Raw genomic sequence first — 14788 nt, forward strand, 5'->3', positions numbered from 1 at the left:
TAGATACCATGTCAGATGCAGGATTTGAACCCAGATTCTCGATTCCACAGCCAGGACTTTTTGCTCTACACCCAGACCACTTACATGAACACTGGTCTAGTTAGTCACCTTTTATCTGAGCTATTGTCATTAATCTCCTGCTTCCATGCTTTCCTGTCTCTTCTCTAGAGGTCTTCTGAAGGTATACTCCCTTTAGTGTGGCTCTTTGTTTCTTCCAAGATAAAATACAGACTGGAATGAAAAGCCCTCTCCAATCCAGCTGCAACGTACTTTTCCATTCCTCTTTTATATTACTTTCCTTCAGGAACTCCAGATTCTAGCCAAGTTGGATTTCAAGTTGTTGCTGGAACTTCCATTTATTACTTGAATGCATTTCTATACATTATCTCCTCTCTTATTCAAGATGAGCGGCTTTCTCAATCCACCTTTTAAAAATATTTGTACACTACCTTTCTCTTTGTATTGGATCTTTTTTATTTTTTATTTTTTATTTTTTTTTTAAACCCTTAACTTCTGTGTATTGGTTCATAGGTGGAAGAGTGGTAAGGGTGGGCAATGGGGGTCACACAGCTGGGAAGTGTCTGAGGCCAAATTTGAACCCAGGACCTCCCATCTCTAGGCCTGACTCAATCCACTGAGCTACCCAGCTGCCCCCTGTATTGGATCGTTTTTAAAGCCCCTGTATTGGATCGTTTTTAAAGGCTCAATTCAGATCCTCCCTCCTCCCCATCTCTACTCTACTCTCCTTCTCTCCTTCCTCCTCCTAATTACCTTTTGCTTCTCTGCATAGGTGCTATTAGCTCTCTCACATTCCCCTTCCTGTCCCCCACCTCCCCACCATACTCTTGGAGAGAGAATTAGGGCAATTTTATTTCTGGCTTTTTATACTTGACAGCTAGCTTCCAGTTTTCCTGCACTCATTTATCTAGTTTTGGCCCCTTAAAAAAAATCTCTTGCCTCTTCTGAATAAGTGCGTTGTAGTTTTACCCAAATGTCCTGGATGCTAATCTCTATTTTATTAAATTTCATTTTGAGATTTGGCCCACATTCTAGCCTAGGATCTTTTTAGATCCTGATTGTCATATATTGTTCATTATCAGTCTGATAAGTACAGATTGTCATATATTGTTTGTTATCAGTCTGATAAGTACAGTAGACTGTTTCTGCATTAATCTAAGGCATTGATAAAACAGAAGGCAGCCTGCCGTGGATCATGGGGGCACAACACAGAGACCTTCTTTTAGGAATCATTAGTGATTATTCTTCAGATCTGGCTTTTCCACCAGTTCTGAATTTACTTGGGTCAACATCTAGCCTACTTCTCTTCCTCTCTCCCACAAGATTAGGAGGAAAGGCTCTGTCAGGTGTTTTGCTAACAGTTCCTTATCTGCTAATGATTGTTTCTTTTCAACTCATTAATTGGGGATAGAGGCTGGACCTGTGATTCATTGGCAGAGGTACTCTTCAAGAGGAAACTCCTTTTACCAATGATGATTGTGTCTTTCTGCAACTTAATATTTTAGAGCAGTGATGGGCAAACTACAGCCTGCGGGGTGGCCCCCTGAAATGTTCTATCAGGTGGCACAGGCATTATTCCTAATCTGATGAATACAGTGAGTAGGATACAATGAAACTTTGAAAGAGTTGTCTTAGAAACAGACTGACATATGAGCATTTCCTTTCCTTTGGCCCCCCTCTTTATAAGTTTGCCCATCACTGTCTTAGAGAGTTGCTCAGAACACTGAGAAGTTAAATGATTCACCCAGAATCACACAGCTATGTTAGCAGCAGAACTTGAACCCAGTTCTTCCTTGCTCTAATCTGACTTCCTTTTAGAATTTTTTTCTGGCTCTGTTCTCTTCCCTTTAAAAAACATTGGGATTGCATTTCTCTTTCTTCAAGATCTTCTAAAGCTTACCTACTTTGTCTTAGCAATGAATGAATGAACAAATCAATGAATGAAAAAGCTTTTAAGAGTTTACTCTGATCCAAGCCCTGTACTTAGGGCTGGGGATACAGGTTGGGATAGTTCCTGCCCTCCAGGAGCTTAGATTTTCAACCCAGGAGACAACAATAAAGGGAATGGAGATTGGGGAAGTTTTAGCCCCATGAAAGGAGCAATAGGGCAGTCTGTGGCCACTTTCTTTGGCAGGTGGGGCTTTGCTAGTGTGTTGATTTGTTTACGTCCTTAAAGCCAGAGAAATTCAAAATAGTGAAAAGTGTCTGGACCTTGGAGTTCTGAAGCAGTAAAAACTGTGATCTTGGGCAGTCGCCTAAGATAGAAGAAAAGAAGTACTGACTGGCATAGATAGAGAGAATTTCCTCATTCAGGAGTTCCCTCTGCCAGAGAAATCCCAGGCCCAGGCCTAGCTTGGTGTAAGGAAATGGGGGAAAATGTCTGGGTGAAAAGGAAGCTGGAGATGGAATCACCTTTGAGCCTTTAGTTTCCTGAGATGTAGTTTGTCCCGTCAATTTAATGTCATCAAGGTGCTGCTGGATCTTTATTCTCCTTCTCCTCTTTGAGTGTCTGCCCTGCCATTATTCAGCTGTTTATGTTGCACTTTGTATGACCATTCCTTTAGACCAAGAGAAAATAGAAGCAAAGTCGTGCCAGTTAAAGCCCTGTCCACCACGTGGCAGCCCGATGCCTTCTCCCCACAGTGGGAGCTCCCTCTAACAAAACAAAAACCCTATTTGTTGTTTTCCTTGGTTTGAGTAATTCTGGTGCTATTCTTTCTTACAGGACTGGACCATGTCATTCTTATGTGTTCATTCAGTACTCTTTGTTCTTCTGTCTTTTTAAAATGGGAGTTTGTTGATGCATTTCATGTGCTTCCATATTAGTCTCTTTATTATTGGAATTATTGCACTTAGAATCCTGAGTTTCACTTTTTTTTTTTAAAACCTTCGTTACATCATAGATCAATAATATGTATTATTTCTAAGGCAGAAGAGCGGTAAGGGCTAGGCAATGGGGGTCAAGTGACTTGTCCAGGGTCATACAACTAGGAAGTGTCTGAGGTCAAATTTGAATCCAGGACCCTCCCCTCTCTAGGCCTGGCTCTCCATTCACTGAGCTACCCAGCTGCTCACAGTGAGTTTCACTTTTGAGAACCATCTATCCTCCTATGCTATGTATTTTCCTCTATAGGATATTAGGTCATGTTCACCTATTTTTGAATCCTTGGGAATGTGCTCTGCTAAAATCTACCAGTTTTGACTTCCTCAAATGAAGTAAGTGGCCCCGTCCCAAATCACTCCCCATCTCAGTAAGTGACTCTTTTATTTTTTTTTAACCCCTACTGTCTGGCTTTGAACTGGTACTAAGTTTTTGTCTACTGGGCACCATGTAGCTGCCTTTAGCATTTGTGGTTTGTTGGCATACGGATCAGAATACCAAAACCTTTCGCAGTTTTCTGCTCTCGATGTCACTGTCATTGTCTGAGTTGTTCTCCTAGGACTGCTCACCTCATTCTGAATCACTTCCTAGAACTCTTCCCAGTTTCCTCTGAGACGGTCAGTTTTTCACTTCTGGCTCTGTGATATTCTTCTCTATTCCTGCCCTTCACCCACTGAGCCCCCCTGCCGTCGCTGGGTTTTCTGCCCTTTGGAAGAACGAAAGGAACCAGGCAGGGCGTCCCCAAAGTCTTGGTGACAGCGTAAGATTATATACCAAGGCCTGGATCGCGTGTGTTAGCAGGAAGTCAGAAACAAGACTTTGCTGGTTAGAGCAGATGCCCAGAGCAGCCTCATGGCCGCTCTAGCACTTTGGGGAGACTTTTTTGGCCTTTTCCCCAAACCTTCACTCCCCTACACTCTCCTTAATCTGTCTCGGACCTCGGGGATGCCTCCCTTCCCATCCCAGAGGTGCTCCCGCCAGTCGGCCTCCCAAGCTTCTTATTTCTCCTTCTGCTTTGTTTCCTGCTCGTCCCAGGCCCTGGAATTGTTCGTAGCAGCTTTTGGACTGTGGTTATCAGAAATAGTGCGAGGGGCAGCGAGGTGGCCCAGGGAGTGGCTAGAACCCCAGCCCTGAGCCAGGAGGGCCTGGGTTCAAATCTGCCCTCCAGACACTTTCCAGCTGTGAGACCCCAGACAAGTCACTTAACCCCCACTTGCCTAGTCTTTGCCTTCCTGATTTAGTGTTATTACTAAGAGAAAAAGTCATGGTCTTAAAAAATAGAGCAGGGGCCAAAAGGGGTTACAAGTGATTGAAATGGAGGCCATGGACCATGAAGTTTAATGAGGGAAGTAGCGGCCCTCAACAGAACCCGGCTCAGGCAGGGGAACCTTTGTTTGGGGGGGGGGGGTACCCCGTGACGTTTTGCTTTTTAAAGGTCCCTTACTCTCAGCATTTCACCTAGTGGGGAGGAGACGAGCGGCGGCCTAGCGGGACATGTACCATAGGAAGCCAGGCCTGGCTTCAGCTTTCCTCCCAAGTCACTGCCCTGGGCGCGAGTGTTCATCTAGAATTAGGGCTTGGTCCCTTCCAGGCTGCAGGCTTCCTGCCAAGGCCTCGTGGAGGCCGGCGGCCTGGTCCGCTGTTCTGGGGGGGGGGGGGGGCAGGAAATCTTCCTAGGAATCGGAGGTTTGGGTTGTAGTGAGGTGCCGGAGAAGGGATGGGGGGCTGCGTTCTCCCTCTCCCGAGAGGTTGCCCGCGGCTCGGTGGGTGCCCTCGCTTCCTTGCTCAGACCCGCCAGCGCCCTCTCCTTCCTTCTGCTGTTCCTCCTCCGTGCCCCGGGCCTCTCACTCGTGGCTACACCGTCCTCTTCCCCTTTGCTCCCCTTTATCTCCTGAAGTAGCGGCAGTCCTGTGAGGCAGGCAGGGCGACTTGATTCCCATTTTACACGTACAGCCAAGGCACAGGCGTAGAATTGCCCGGCAAGTTTTTGTTAAAAATAGGAATTGGGCCTCAAGTCTTCTGACTCACATGCCAGCCTTCTTCCTGCCACCACTGTAAATAGAATAGAGTCCAATTATTTCAGCAGGCGTTTTAGTTACCAAGTACCCCACTGGGCTGCGTATGCCGCTTGCACAGGAGACATGAGCGAATGAATGGAGGTTCCAGAGAGCTGCTCATAGAGTTCGGGGGTCTCCAGATTTGTTTTGGATCACACGCTGTAAGAACGGTTTTGTGCATGATCCCTAGTCTGTGAATATGTATTTGTTTATATGTATGTGTGACAGCCACGTGCCCCCCTCAGAACATAGCCCCCCATATGCCGTGTGAGTACGTGGAATATTCCTTTCAAGGTCCCCCACACACCACCTCTCCAGTGTGGCAGCTCCTCCTGGAAGGAGGCTCCTTTTGTGAAGAGGCCTGAATGACAGCCCTTCAGCCACCCTCAGGTTGTCTTCCCACGTGAGACTGGAGCCCGTTGGAGGGCAGGGATGCCTTTTGCTCGTATCTGTCCTCAGTGCTTAGCATGCGCATGGCATATATTGAGCCTTTATCCTTTTCCTTCTTTCCTGAAGAGGTCCAGCCTCTCCAGAAATCCTGCGTGGATTCTTTCACCTTAAGGAGGGAAGCCAAAGACTGGGAAAACAATGGGAATCGGGCTTTAGGACACAGAGAGATCTGCAGTGTGGTGTCAGGGAAATGAGAGAGAGACAGAGACAGAGAGAGACAGAGAGAGGGACTGAGACTGTGCCCCCACTCAACCATTTAGTATACATTTTTCAGCATTGGGGGTTTTCTGGTGTCCAGAGGCTGACCACTTTTTCAGATGTTAAGTGTAAGTCTTTGACATTCCAAAAGACCTTTACAAAGTTCAACAAAATTTCAACCCAATCCATTGTGAGGATTCAGAAATCAATCATGTGGAATATTAGAAATATGTCCATATTAGTCTGATCCATGAACACTTTGCTCAATGGAGTCAGCTTTTGAATACATCTTTAATAGCTTCATGATTCGCCTTTTACTGAAACCCTTCATTTTCTCCCTTCAGAACTTGAACATAGAGTAGAAATTAAAAAGGATGGGGTGAAGGTGAAATGTTTGGTCCTAGAGTCACTAGGGAGCTGCTGGAATTTATTGAGTAAGAGTGTGATGTGGCCAGATTTTAACTTTAGGAGAATCACTGGTAAGTGCAGAAGATGGTATGGGAGGAGAGCATAAAGACACTTGAAGCAGGAAGACCAATTAGAAAATGGTTACAAATAACACTTTGAAAGCTGGAAAACCTCTTGACTAATACAGTGGCCCTCCAGAATTCCAGAGGGTCTATGAAGAAACCCAGTGTCTTCCCTCTGGCACATAGGTAATAAATGTAGGTACAGAGCAAGAAATAGAGAATTGCCTATTCAGCCAAAGAGGGCTTGACTATCCATATTTGTTACAAGAGATGTTTTTCTTTTCTTTTTTTAGGGGTGAGGAGTGAGGAGAGAAAATAGATTTTTGCTAATAAAAAAAATAGAGATTGGGGGTGCTCCATGATGCATACACTTTCAGATTAAGTTACCATATTTTTTTTTTCTTAATCTTTACTTTCTGTCTTACAAATTGAGGGGAAGGCTGGAGGTCTGTGGTGTCAGTGAGGGTGGCTTGGCTCCCTTACCCCAAGGTCAGGTCTTCATTCCAGGCCAGAGTAGCCCAGTAGAGTCATTTGATGCAGGCAGGGAAGGAGGAAGAGCAGAGGGGATACAGAAAGGCTGCTCAGGAAGGGCTTCTGGGGGTACCTCAGGTTTAGAGCAGAAAGAAGCCCGAGGGGGCAGCTGGGTGGCTCAGTGGACTGAGAGCCAGGCCTAGAGATAGGGAGGTCCTAGGTTAAAATCTGGCCTCAGATACTTCCTAGCTGTGTGACCCTGGGCAAGTCACTTAAACCCCCTTTGCCTATCCCTTACTGCTTGTCTGCCTTGGAACCAATACATAGTATTGATTGATTCTAAGATGGAAGACAAAGGTTTAAAAAAAAAAGAAAAGAAAGAAAGAAGCCCAAGAAGCTGAAGGCCAGCCTCTTCCTTTCCCAGGCCATGAGTCTGAGGTCCAGAGGGGTCACAGCAGCAGTCTGGCATATGGATAGAACTGGTAGGCCCTGGGTTTAGAGCTTGTCTGGGCTGCTTACCAGCTATGTGGGCCCTGGGCTAGTCACTTGACTCTGTTTTGTCATTTATAAAATAAGAGAATAAGAGCATCCATCTCCCAAGGCTGTTTTTAGGATCTAATGAAATAGTCTAGGCAGAGTGCTTTGCAAACCCACAAAGTGCTGTGTTTATTATGTATGTATGTATGTATGAGTTGTTATTCTATAAGCTGGCCACTCTAGTCTCCTTAGCTGGGATTTGACCTTGGTTCTCTGCCGAGACCAGCACCCTGGCTTCCAGGAGCCATTTTGCCTCAAGGATGCCCTGGCCTGGGTCAGGGGCTGTGGGTTTGGTGGAAGGCATTTGTTCCGTGTGGGCAGGAGGCTGGGATGCAGACGGACTTTTGCTACCCTTGCTGCTTGTTGTTTTAGCCGCAGTATATGCGAGAGGCCATGCTGATCCTGGGAAAGCTGCATTACGTGGAGGGGTACTACAGGGACGCAGTCAGCATGTACGCACTGGCTGGCATTGACAGCATGTCTGTGGAGAACGGGCCTCTGTACCAAATGCGGCTGGTGACCGAAGCGTTTGTGATTAAAGGTAACTGCTGGTTCTCTCCTTGCTCCCTGCCCTCCTCCTTTCCTCCAGGGGTCTTCAGGCCAGTGTCTCACAACACAGCCTAACTTGGGGACCTTGGCTCACCACGGCCCTGGTGGGGGTGGCTTCCTGAAGGACGAGATGGGGGTTTGGGGAAGCTGGGAGCTAGGTGGATGTAAAGTCACGTCCAAGATCCGGTGGGCAGGACTTGTAGAATGGGTGGGCTGACCTGGCTGGGTAGTGCTGGGAAAGTCACTTCATATCCCCGGGCCTCAGTTTCTCCATAAATCACCCAAGGAGAACACCTGTCTTAGCTGCCTCATGAGATTATTGTGGAATGGGATACGGACATAGTATTTTTGAGAGTTTGAAAAGTGTGCTATTCAGATTTAAGCTTTGCCACTGGAAAACTCAGCTACTTTTAGCAACTTATTATGGGACAAGACTAGGCACATACGCGTCCAGACAGAGAATACGCCTTCCACCTGGCATTGTGGAAGAATGCACACATAGAGGCCTTCGCTGTGGGTAGGGAGGGCTCTGTGGAGAAGACAGAGCCAGAGGGAGAATCCCCAAACTGCTCTGCCAGCCCCTCCTTTGCCCTGCTTTCATGCCAAGGAGAGTGTGGGCCAGGAGTCTGGGGAAACACAAGGCATCCTGTGACTAGGTCATCTCAGGGACCCCCAGGCCCACGTCAGTCCCTATCCTCCATCTCTCTCTTTCCCCCTCTCCCCTTTGTGTGTCTCTTTCTTCTCCCCGTCCTCTCTTGATCTCTCTCCGCTCATGCTTAAGTAAAAGGGATCATTAGAGCCCATTTTGCAGGGTGCCTTGTGTGCCCTTTTGTCTAATTTTAGGTGTTGCTGTAGGAAAAAATGACCATTCCAGTTTTTTAGGTTGCACTCCAGGACCCAGAGAGATGAAATAATTTTTCTATGTTTCATTGAATTTGTAGGAAGGCTTAGCATGTCTCCTGACACTCAGCTCAGGGCTTTTCTCCTGCAGCCCATCTTGTGTCCCCTGTTTATGCTGTGTTAAATAGGTGACAGTGGGGGGCAGCGGCATCTGCCCAGGACCCTATGTTAGGCGGAGCTCCCCTGGCTCTTGTCCCCAGATGTTTCTGTCTTGCCAGTATCATCCTTATCCCCCTGGGCTCCCGTCTGGCCTAGAGATAATGCCGCTACTACCCTCCCACTCCCAGATTCCCTCTTTGCTCTGCTCCCAGAGGTGGGGCAGCAGATACCTAAGGAGAGGGGCTCCCTGCTGCAGGTATGCGCATGAATTAAGCTGGTCCAAGGTGCTTCTGCCTGGCCTTTCTGCTCCTCCCTGAGTCCTGATCCAGACCATTCCCAGGCTGGTCTGGGCACGTTTAATTTGGGGGTGTGGACCTTGTGGCATTGTTTGCCATCTGGCAGCCACCACTCCTGATCTTGAACTGTGTATGTGTGTGTACACGTGTTTGTGCACACATGGTGTATGTCCATCATTGAAAAAAAATCGTGTCTTCCTTGAGTTTTGTTTTTTTTTTCCATCCCTGCGTCTCCGTCTATCTACTGCCTCTATATTTTATTTGTTTGCTGCCGCTGGGCTGTTTGGGGATTGAGAGCTCTGATGGTCAGAGACCAAGGGACCAGCCATGTTCCCTGCAGTGTGGACGGGTGGCCTGTCCTGCTCTCTCACCCTATTGCATGGAACTATGGCCTTTTTTCCTCATCTGTTTAGTCTCTGTGCTTTGTGTCCCTTGAAGGCACGCCTGGCTTTACCCTCCCCTATGCACCCCGTGTGTAAAGGGATCTGTTGGCTTCTCAGTGGCCCTGCACAAGATTCAGTGATCTGGAGGCGGCGTGAGACAGGGATAGTGGGCCAGGCTGAGGTCTCCATCTCACCCCCTGGCTCTGCCTTAGGGAGCAGGAAAAAGGGGTCTGTGGCAGACTGTGTGGCCCAGAGCACAGTCCTCCAGGCTGCATTGGTTCCTCCCAGTTTGTCCTTTCGGTCGGAAGTCCCTCCCTTCCCACGTGCAGTAATCGCCCTCTGCGCCGGCCAACTCCTTCCCTTCTGGGTCCGAGAAGCACCTTTCGCCTGCACTCTCCAGAGACGGGCCACGTGCTCTCCCATTCGCAAGCGGAGCAGAAAGTAGCCCGCATGGAGGCTTCCCATATGGAACAAATGCCGTATGTGTCCGCACCTGTCAAACACCCCTGCTTCCATCTGAGGAGCGCCTTGGATCCCCAGGCTCTGTGCGGGCGCTGCCCAGCCTGGCCCCACAGCCTGGCGGCCTGCCTTGGGGTCTCCTCTGGGCTCTCAGCTTCTTAGTAGCAGTCAGGACTCACAGCCAGTTTCCCGTGAACCTTATTGCTTTTCTGGAGCAGCCGGGGTGCTCTGCTGAGTAGCCTCGTTCATTTACTGTGGAGCAGCCCAGAAGGAAACTCATGAATCCAGAGAAAGCAGGCCAGTGCCTCTTGGCTGGTTCTCTTTGAGCAGCAAAGGCTTCTGGGCTTCTCTTGCCCTGTTAAGCTCACAAAGACTTCCTCACACTCTGACTCTGAAGCAGATTGTACCCGTCTGGCTCCCCTTTCCTAGATGACGTCACTGAGTCCCTGAGATGGGTGCCTCCCCCCCCACAACCTGCAGCAGGGAATGAACTGGAGGCTGGCCTCCAAGCTAAGCCTTAGATTCCTGAAACAGAGGATCGATCTCTTCTAGGTGGGGAGGGGCTACTGTCCTGGGCCTGACAGGGTTCCTCTCCCTCGACCTTTCACTCTTCCCCACATCTTGGTTCTTGTTCCTCCCTGGTCCCCACTTACCTTCCTGGATGCTCCTTCCCCTGTGGGAGCCCCCTGCCTGGGGTGCACTCCTTGCTGTGCTCATAGAGCTCTCTCTTCTTTTTTCAGCCCTTCCCTTCTGTCTTAGAATCAATACTAAGCCCAAGATAGGATGGGAAGGCCTGGGCAGGCTGACTGAAGTGACTAGCCCAGGGATACCCAGCTAGGATGTTTCTGAGTCAGGATTTGAACCCAGACCCTCCCATCTCCTAGTCTGACTCTCCCCAATGAGCCTCTGAGGCCTTTCCTGATGCTGTCCCCACAGGACCAAAGCTCTCTCCCAAACTAACATGTCTTTATTACCTCTTTGTCTCCTCTCTGTTTTGTCCCTTTCTCAGCATGGACTGCTGTTCTTCACATCTTCCTAGTGGGTGCTAGTCAGGTGCTCAGGGGGAGAGAGCCTGGCATTAGCTGTGGGACCCTTGGGCAAGTCTCATGGCCCCAGTTGCCCCTCCCTTTTTGTGTGCTCCCTGCTTGGAACAGATACTTGGTATTGATCCCAAGACCAAAGGGAAGAGTTTGTTTAAGAAATAAAGTGCTTCAGGAGCCTCAAAGGCAGTATCAGTTCTGGCTGTTCTGATGTCTGATGAAGATCAGTCATACACTTGTGCATGCCAGGACACCAGCACTGGTCATGTCCCCAAACTGTCAGAAATGAGGCCTAGAATCCATGGCAGAGGCCCAGGGGCCTGCCACCCACCTCTTTCCCTAGATGCTCTGTGAATAGTATCTCACTGGGTCTCCCAACACTCGGGAGGTCCGGGAGAATGGCACCATTTTACAGAGGAGGGAATGGAGGCTGGGAGAGGTGAAGTGGTTTGCCTCAAGCCCCAGAGAGAGGGAATGCCTTACCCTCGGCAAGTCCCTTAAGCTTTTCAGAGAGGGAATGCCTTACCCTTGGCAAGTCCCTTAAGCTTTTCAGAGAGGGAATGCCTTACCCTTGGCAAGTCCCTTAAGCTTTTCACTAATGTGAAGGAGCTGGACTCTGGAGAACCCCAAAGGTCTTATTCAGCTCTTGTGATCTGGGAGAGCATCATGGAGCAGGTGACATTTATGTTGGGCTTTAGAGGGGAGGGCAGTTGGTAGGGGTGGAGGGAGGACTCTCCAGGCATAAGAAACAGTAAAAGTAAAAGACTGATCTTAGGATCATACTCAGGGACCAGCAGGTAGTCTAGTTTGCCATCTGAGAAACTGGAAAATTTGCTCAATGAGAGCTGGTGGTAGTCTCCCTTCTCTGAATTTCACCATTATAAATGGCACTTTTTTTCATTGTTTCAGCACTATCAGTCTTGTCTCTCCAACTTGACAGTTCCTCAAGGGAGGGTGTGTGTGTGTGGGGGTGGGTGGGTGTGTGTCTCCATAGGCACATGGGATCTTTTTTTCCTCTTTCCTACTTTTTCTTCCTTCTCAGCTCTTCTTTTTCCTTTGTCTTTCTGCTTCTCCCCCACATTAACCCACCACTTCAGCAAAGCTGGATCTCATAGAACACACTGCATCAGACGATTAAGTGCTAGGAAGTGCCTGGCACCAAGCAGAGGATTGGAATACAAGAACAGAGCCTCCTGCCCCAAAGGATATGTTGTGTCTAGGAGCATTGAGAATAGAGAGGACATAAAAGCATAGTAGTTTGAGGAAGCTGAGTACTAGCAGCTGGACTGAGTGTCGGAGGGTAGGAAAGACTTCCTGTAGAAAAGGAGGATTATGAGTTGTCATGAGGGAGTCCAAGAAATCCAAGAGGAGGAGAGGTAAGGTATGGGTGTCCAGATTTGAAAAGCCAAGTTCTTTGTTCAAAGGCACCTTGGTAGGATCTGGAGCATCGTGTCTGAGGATCAGCAAGCAGAGACAGCAAGGCTGGAGTAAGGAATAGAAGGCAGACAGACCCTATTAGAAGATGGGAATGGTAGAAAGTGGGGGGTGTGGGTGGGAACGTTGTGAGCAGGTCTCAATGCCCATCAAAAGGCCTTAAATAATAGGTGATAGGGATCCCCTAGAATTTGTTGAGTAAGGAGTAAAGTGGGCAGACTTAGCTCTAAGAAAGCCACTTTGGCAGAAAGAATTGATGCAAAGAAATGAATTAAGAGGCTGCTGGAGTAGAGAAGACCTAAGTTAGGAGGGTGTCTGTGCAGGAAGAAAAGATAGATAGGACGGATTTCTGTATAAATTGAAATGATGAGATTTACCATCTCACTGGGGGAGAGTTACTCCTTCAGTTGGGTATGGAGATGTGAGAGTAAGAAGTCTAGACTGATCTCTGAGGCTGTGAACTTTGATGACAGGAAGACTAGTACTATCCTTAACGTATGGAAATTTGAGAGCTGCATGGGGTTTTTCTGTTTTTATTTTATTTTATTTCAATAAATCCATTTTCTCTCTCCCTTATCCCACCTTCTCGCCCTCCCCCCACTTTAAAAAGAAAACAAAAGCCTAGTAACAAATATGCCTGGTTAAACAAAACAAAACAAAAATCTATGGCACAGTCTGCACTGAGAGCCCATTTCTTCTCTCCGGAAGTGAGTAAATTTCTCAAGATTGTTTGTCTTTAAAGTGGTATTATTTTAGAGATCATTCCCTTGATTCTCTTCACTTCTCTCTAGATCAGCTCATACAAATCTTCCTGGGTTTCTCTGAAATTGTCCTCTTCATTACTTCTTACAGCACAATAATGGTCCACTACTTTCCTTTACCATAATTTTTCCAGTCCCCCATTTGTGGCTACCCCCTTAGTTTTTAATTCTTTTCCACCCCCCCAAAAAGAGCTGTTTATTTTCTGTACATGAGTCCTTTTCTTCTTTCTCAGAACTCTTTGGATTATAGGTCTAGTAGAAGGGTATCTGGGGGAGAGTAAAGATAATGGGTTTATTTTAAATGTGTGGAGTTTCAGATGCCTACAGGACATCCATTTTGAAATGTTCAGTAGACCATTGGAGATTCTTGACCCAAACCAAGAGAGAAACTAGAGCTTGGAATCATTCCCATAGAGATGATAGTTGAGTTCCTTCGAGCTGAGGAGGTCACCTAGTGAGAGGGAGAAGAGAAGTGGGCCTAAAAAACTCAGAATGAGGGTTAGGAATGGCTCCAGGTGCCCCTTCTGTGACCAGGAGCCCTCAGGCAGGGGGAGGAGAAGGAGTGGCTCTTTGGAGAGGGATCTGACCGAGGAGAGAGAGCAGAGAGCACAGGCAAAGTCCAGCAGGCTGAGGGAGGAAGAAGTGGCTCAGGAGGGTCAAAGGCAAGGGGAGGGGTCTGAGGGAGGTGAGGACGCTTGTGGGGACACTGGACTGTTTCTGGCCATTTTCTTACACTACTGGTGGGCAAGGCCTCTGGGCCTGTGGCTGCTGGACACACAGCAGGCACCCAAGCCATGAGCCAGAAGACACCTCAGGAAACAACCCTGCGGTTCTTGGGATCAACAAAGACTAGAGCGCCCTGGGTAAGGCAGGAGGGGAGCAGAGCCTTGAAGGCTAGGACTAGGCTAAAGCAGGACAGGGAAGCCAGGGAAGCCAGGGCAGCTGAAGGAGCAAAGGGAAGAAACCAGAAATTGCTATCCGGTGGCCACTGGTCCCCCTGAGCCTTCTCTTCTCCAGAAGTCATCCCACTGCTCCCCCTCAGACCAGAGATCTGAGGCTCCATTGTCTTAATTTTGCTGCAGAGGAAGGGCAAGCCCCAACTAGAGCTTTTCGGGTTTTGTAAAGTCCTTTACAAATATTACCTCATTAAATGTTACAAATATCATCTCATAACAAACCGGGGAGGTAGGGGCTGTCATTAGCCCCGTGTTATAGATGAGTAAACTGAGGCGGCAGGTGGGAAAAGATTTGCGCGGGGCCACGCAGCTAATTTAGGTGTCTGCTGCGTGTCCTCTCCCGCTCAGCAGACCTGTCACCCTGCTGACACCGAGCGAGATCCGAGAAGGTCGCGCCGCCATTAGTGAGGAGCAGAGTTCGGATTTGAACCCAGAAGCAGGCTCCTCTGTTCTGTGCTTCTGGCTGAATCCACAGCCCACGGGCTCTCCACGATCCTCCCGGGGTGTCAGGCCAGTTGTGGGCAGCCGCCCTTCAGGAGCCTGCTGAAGCTGCGATGAGGGCGGGGCCTCGCAGAGGGCCTTGCCCCGAGGACCGCCTTTACTGGCCAGGAGTGTGGAGGGGGTGGGGCTTTTAGACTTTGAAGCCCTCCCCCCCAGCCTGAGCCAGACCCACAGGGGAGGGCCCGCTCTTGGGGTGAGTGACACGCCCAGGGTCCTGCTGCCTTGCCTTGTCGGAGTGTCTGAGCTTCTGAGACCACTTCGGAAGCCATGGAGGGGAGCCTCGAAGGCTTTGGGCAGGAAGTGGTCTCTCAGAGGAGCCCTGAAGGAT

General features: G+C 48.6%; 1 protein-coding gene across 1 annotated transcript in view; it reads left to right on the plus strand.

Moving 5' to 3' along the window:
* TTC7A (tetratricopeptide repeat domain 7A) overlaps positions 1–14788 on the plus strand; it is a 175128-nt gene that overhangs the window by 12576 nt on the left and 147764 nt on the right. Inside the window, exon 3 of the mRNA XM_044663296.1 lies at positions 7455–7623. Coding sequence (XP_044519231.1) covers positions 7455–7623 — 169 coding nt within the window. The remainder of the gene's footprint in view (positions 1–7454; positions 7624–14788) is intronic.

The sequence above is a fragment of the Gracilinanus agilis genome, chromosome 2 (assembly GCF_016433145.1).
Source record: "Gracilinanus agilis isolate LMUSP501 chromosome 2, AgileGrace, whole genome shotgun sequence".
Taxonomy (NCBI): Eukaryota; Metazoa; Chordata; class Mammalia; order Didelphimorphia; family Didelphidae; genus Gracilinanus; species Gracilinanus agilis.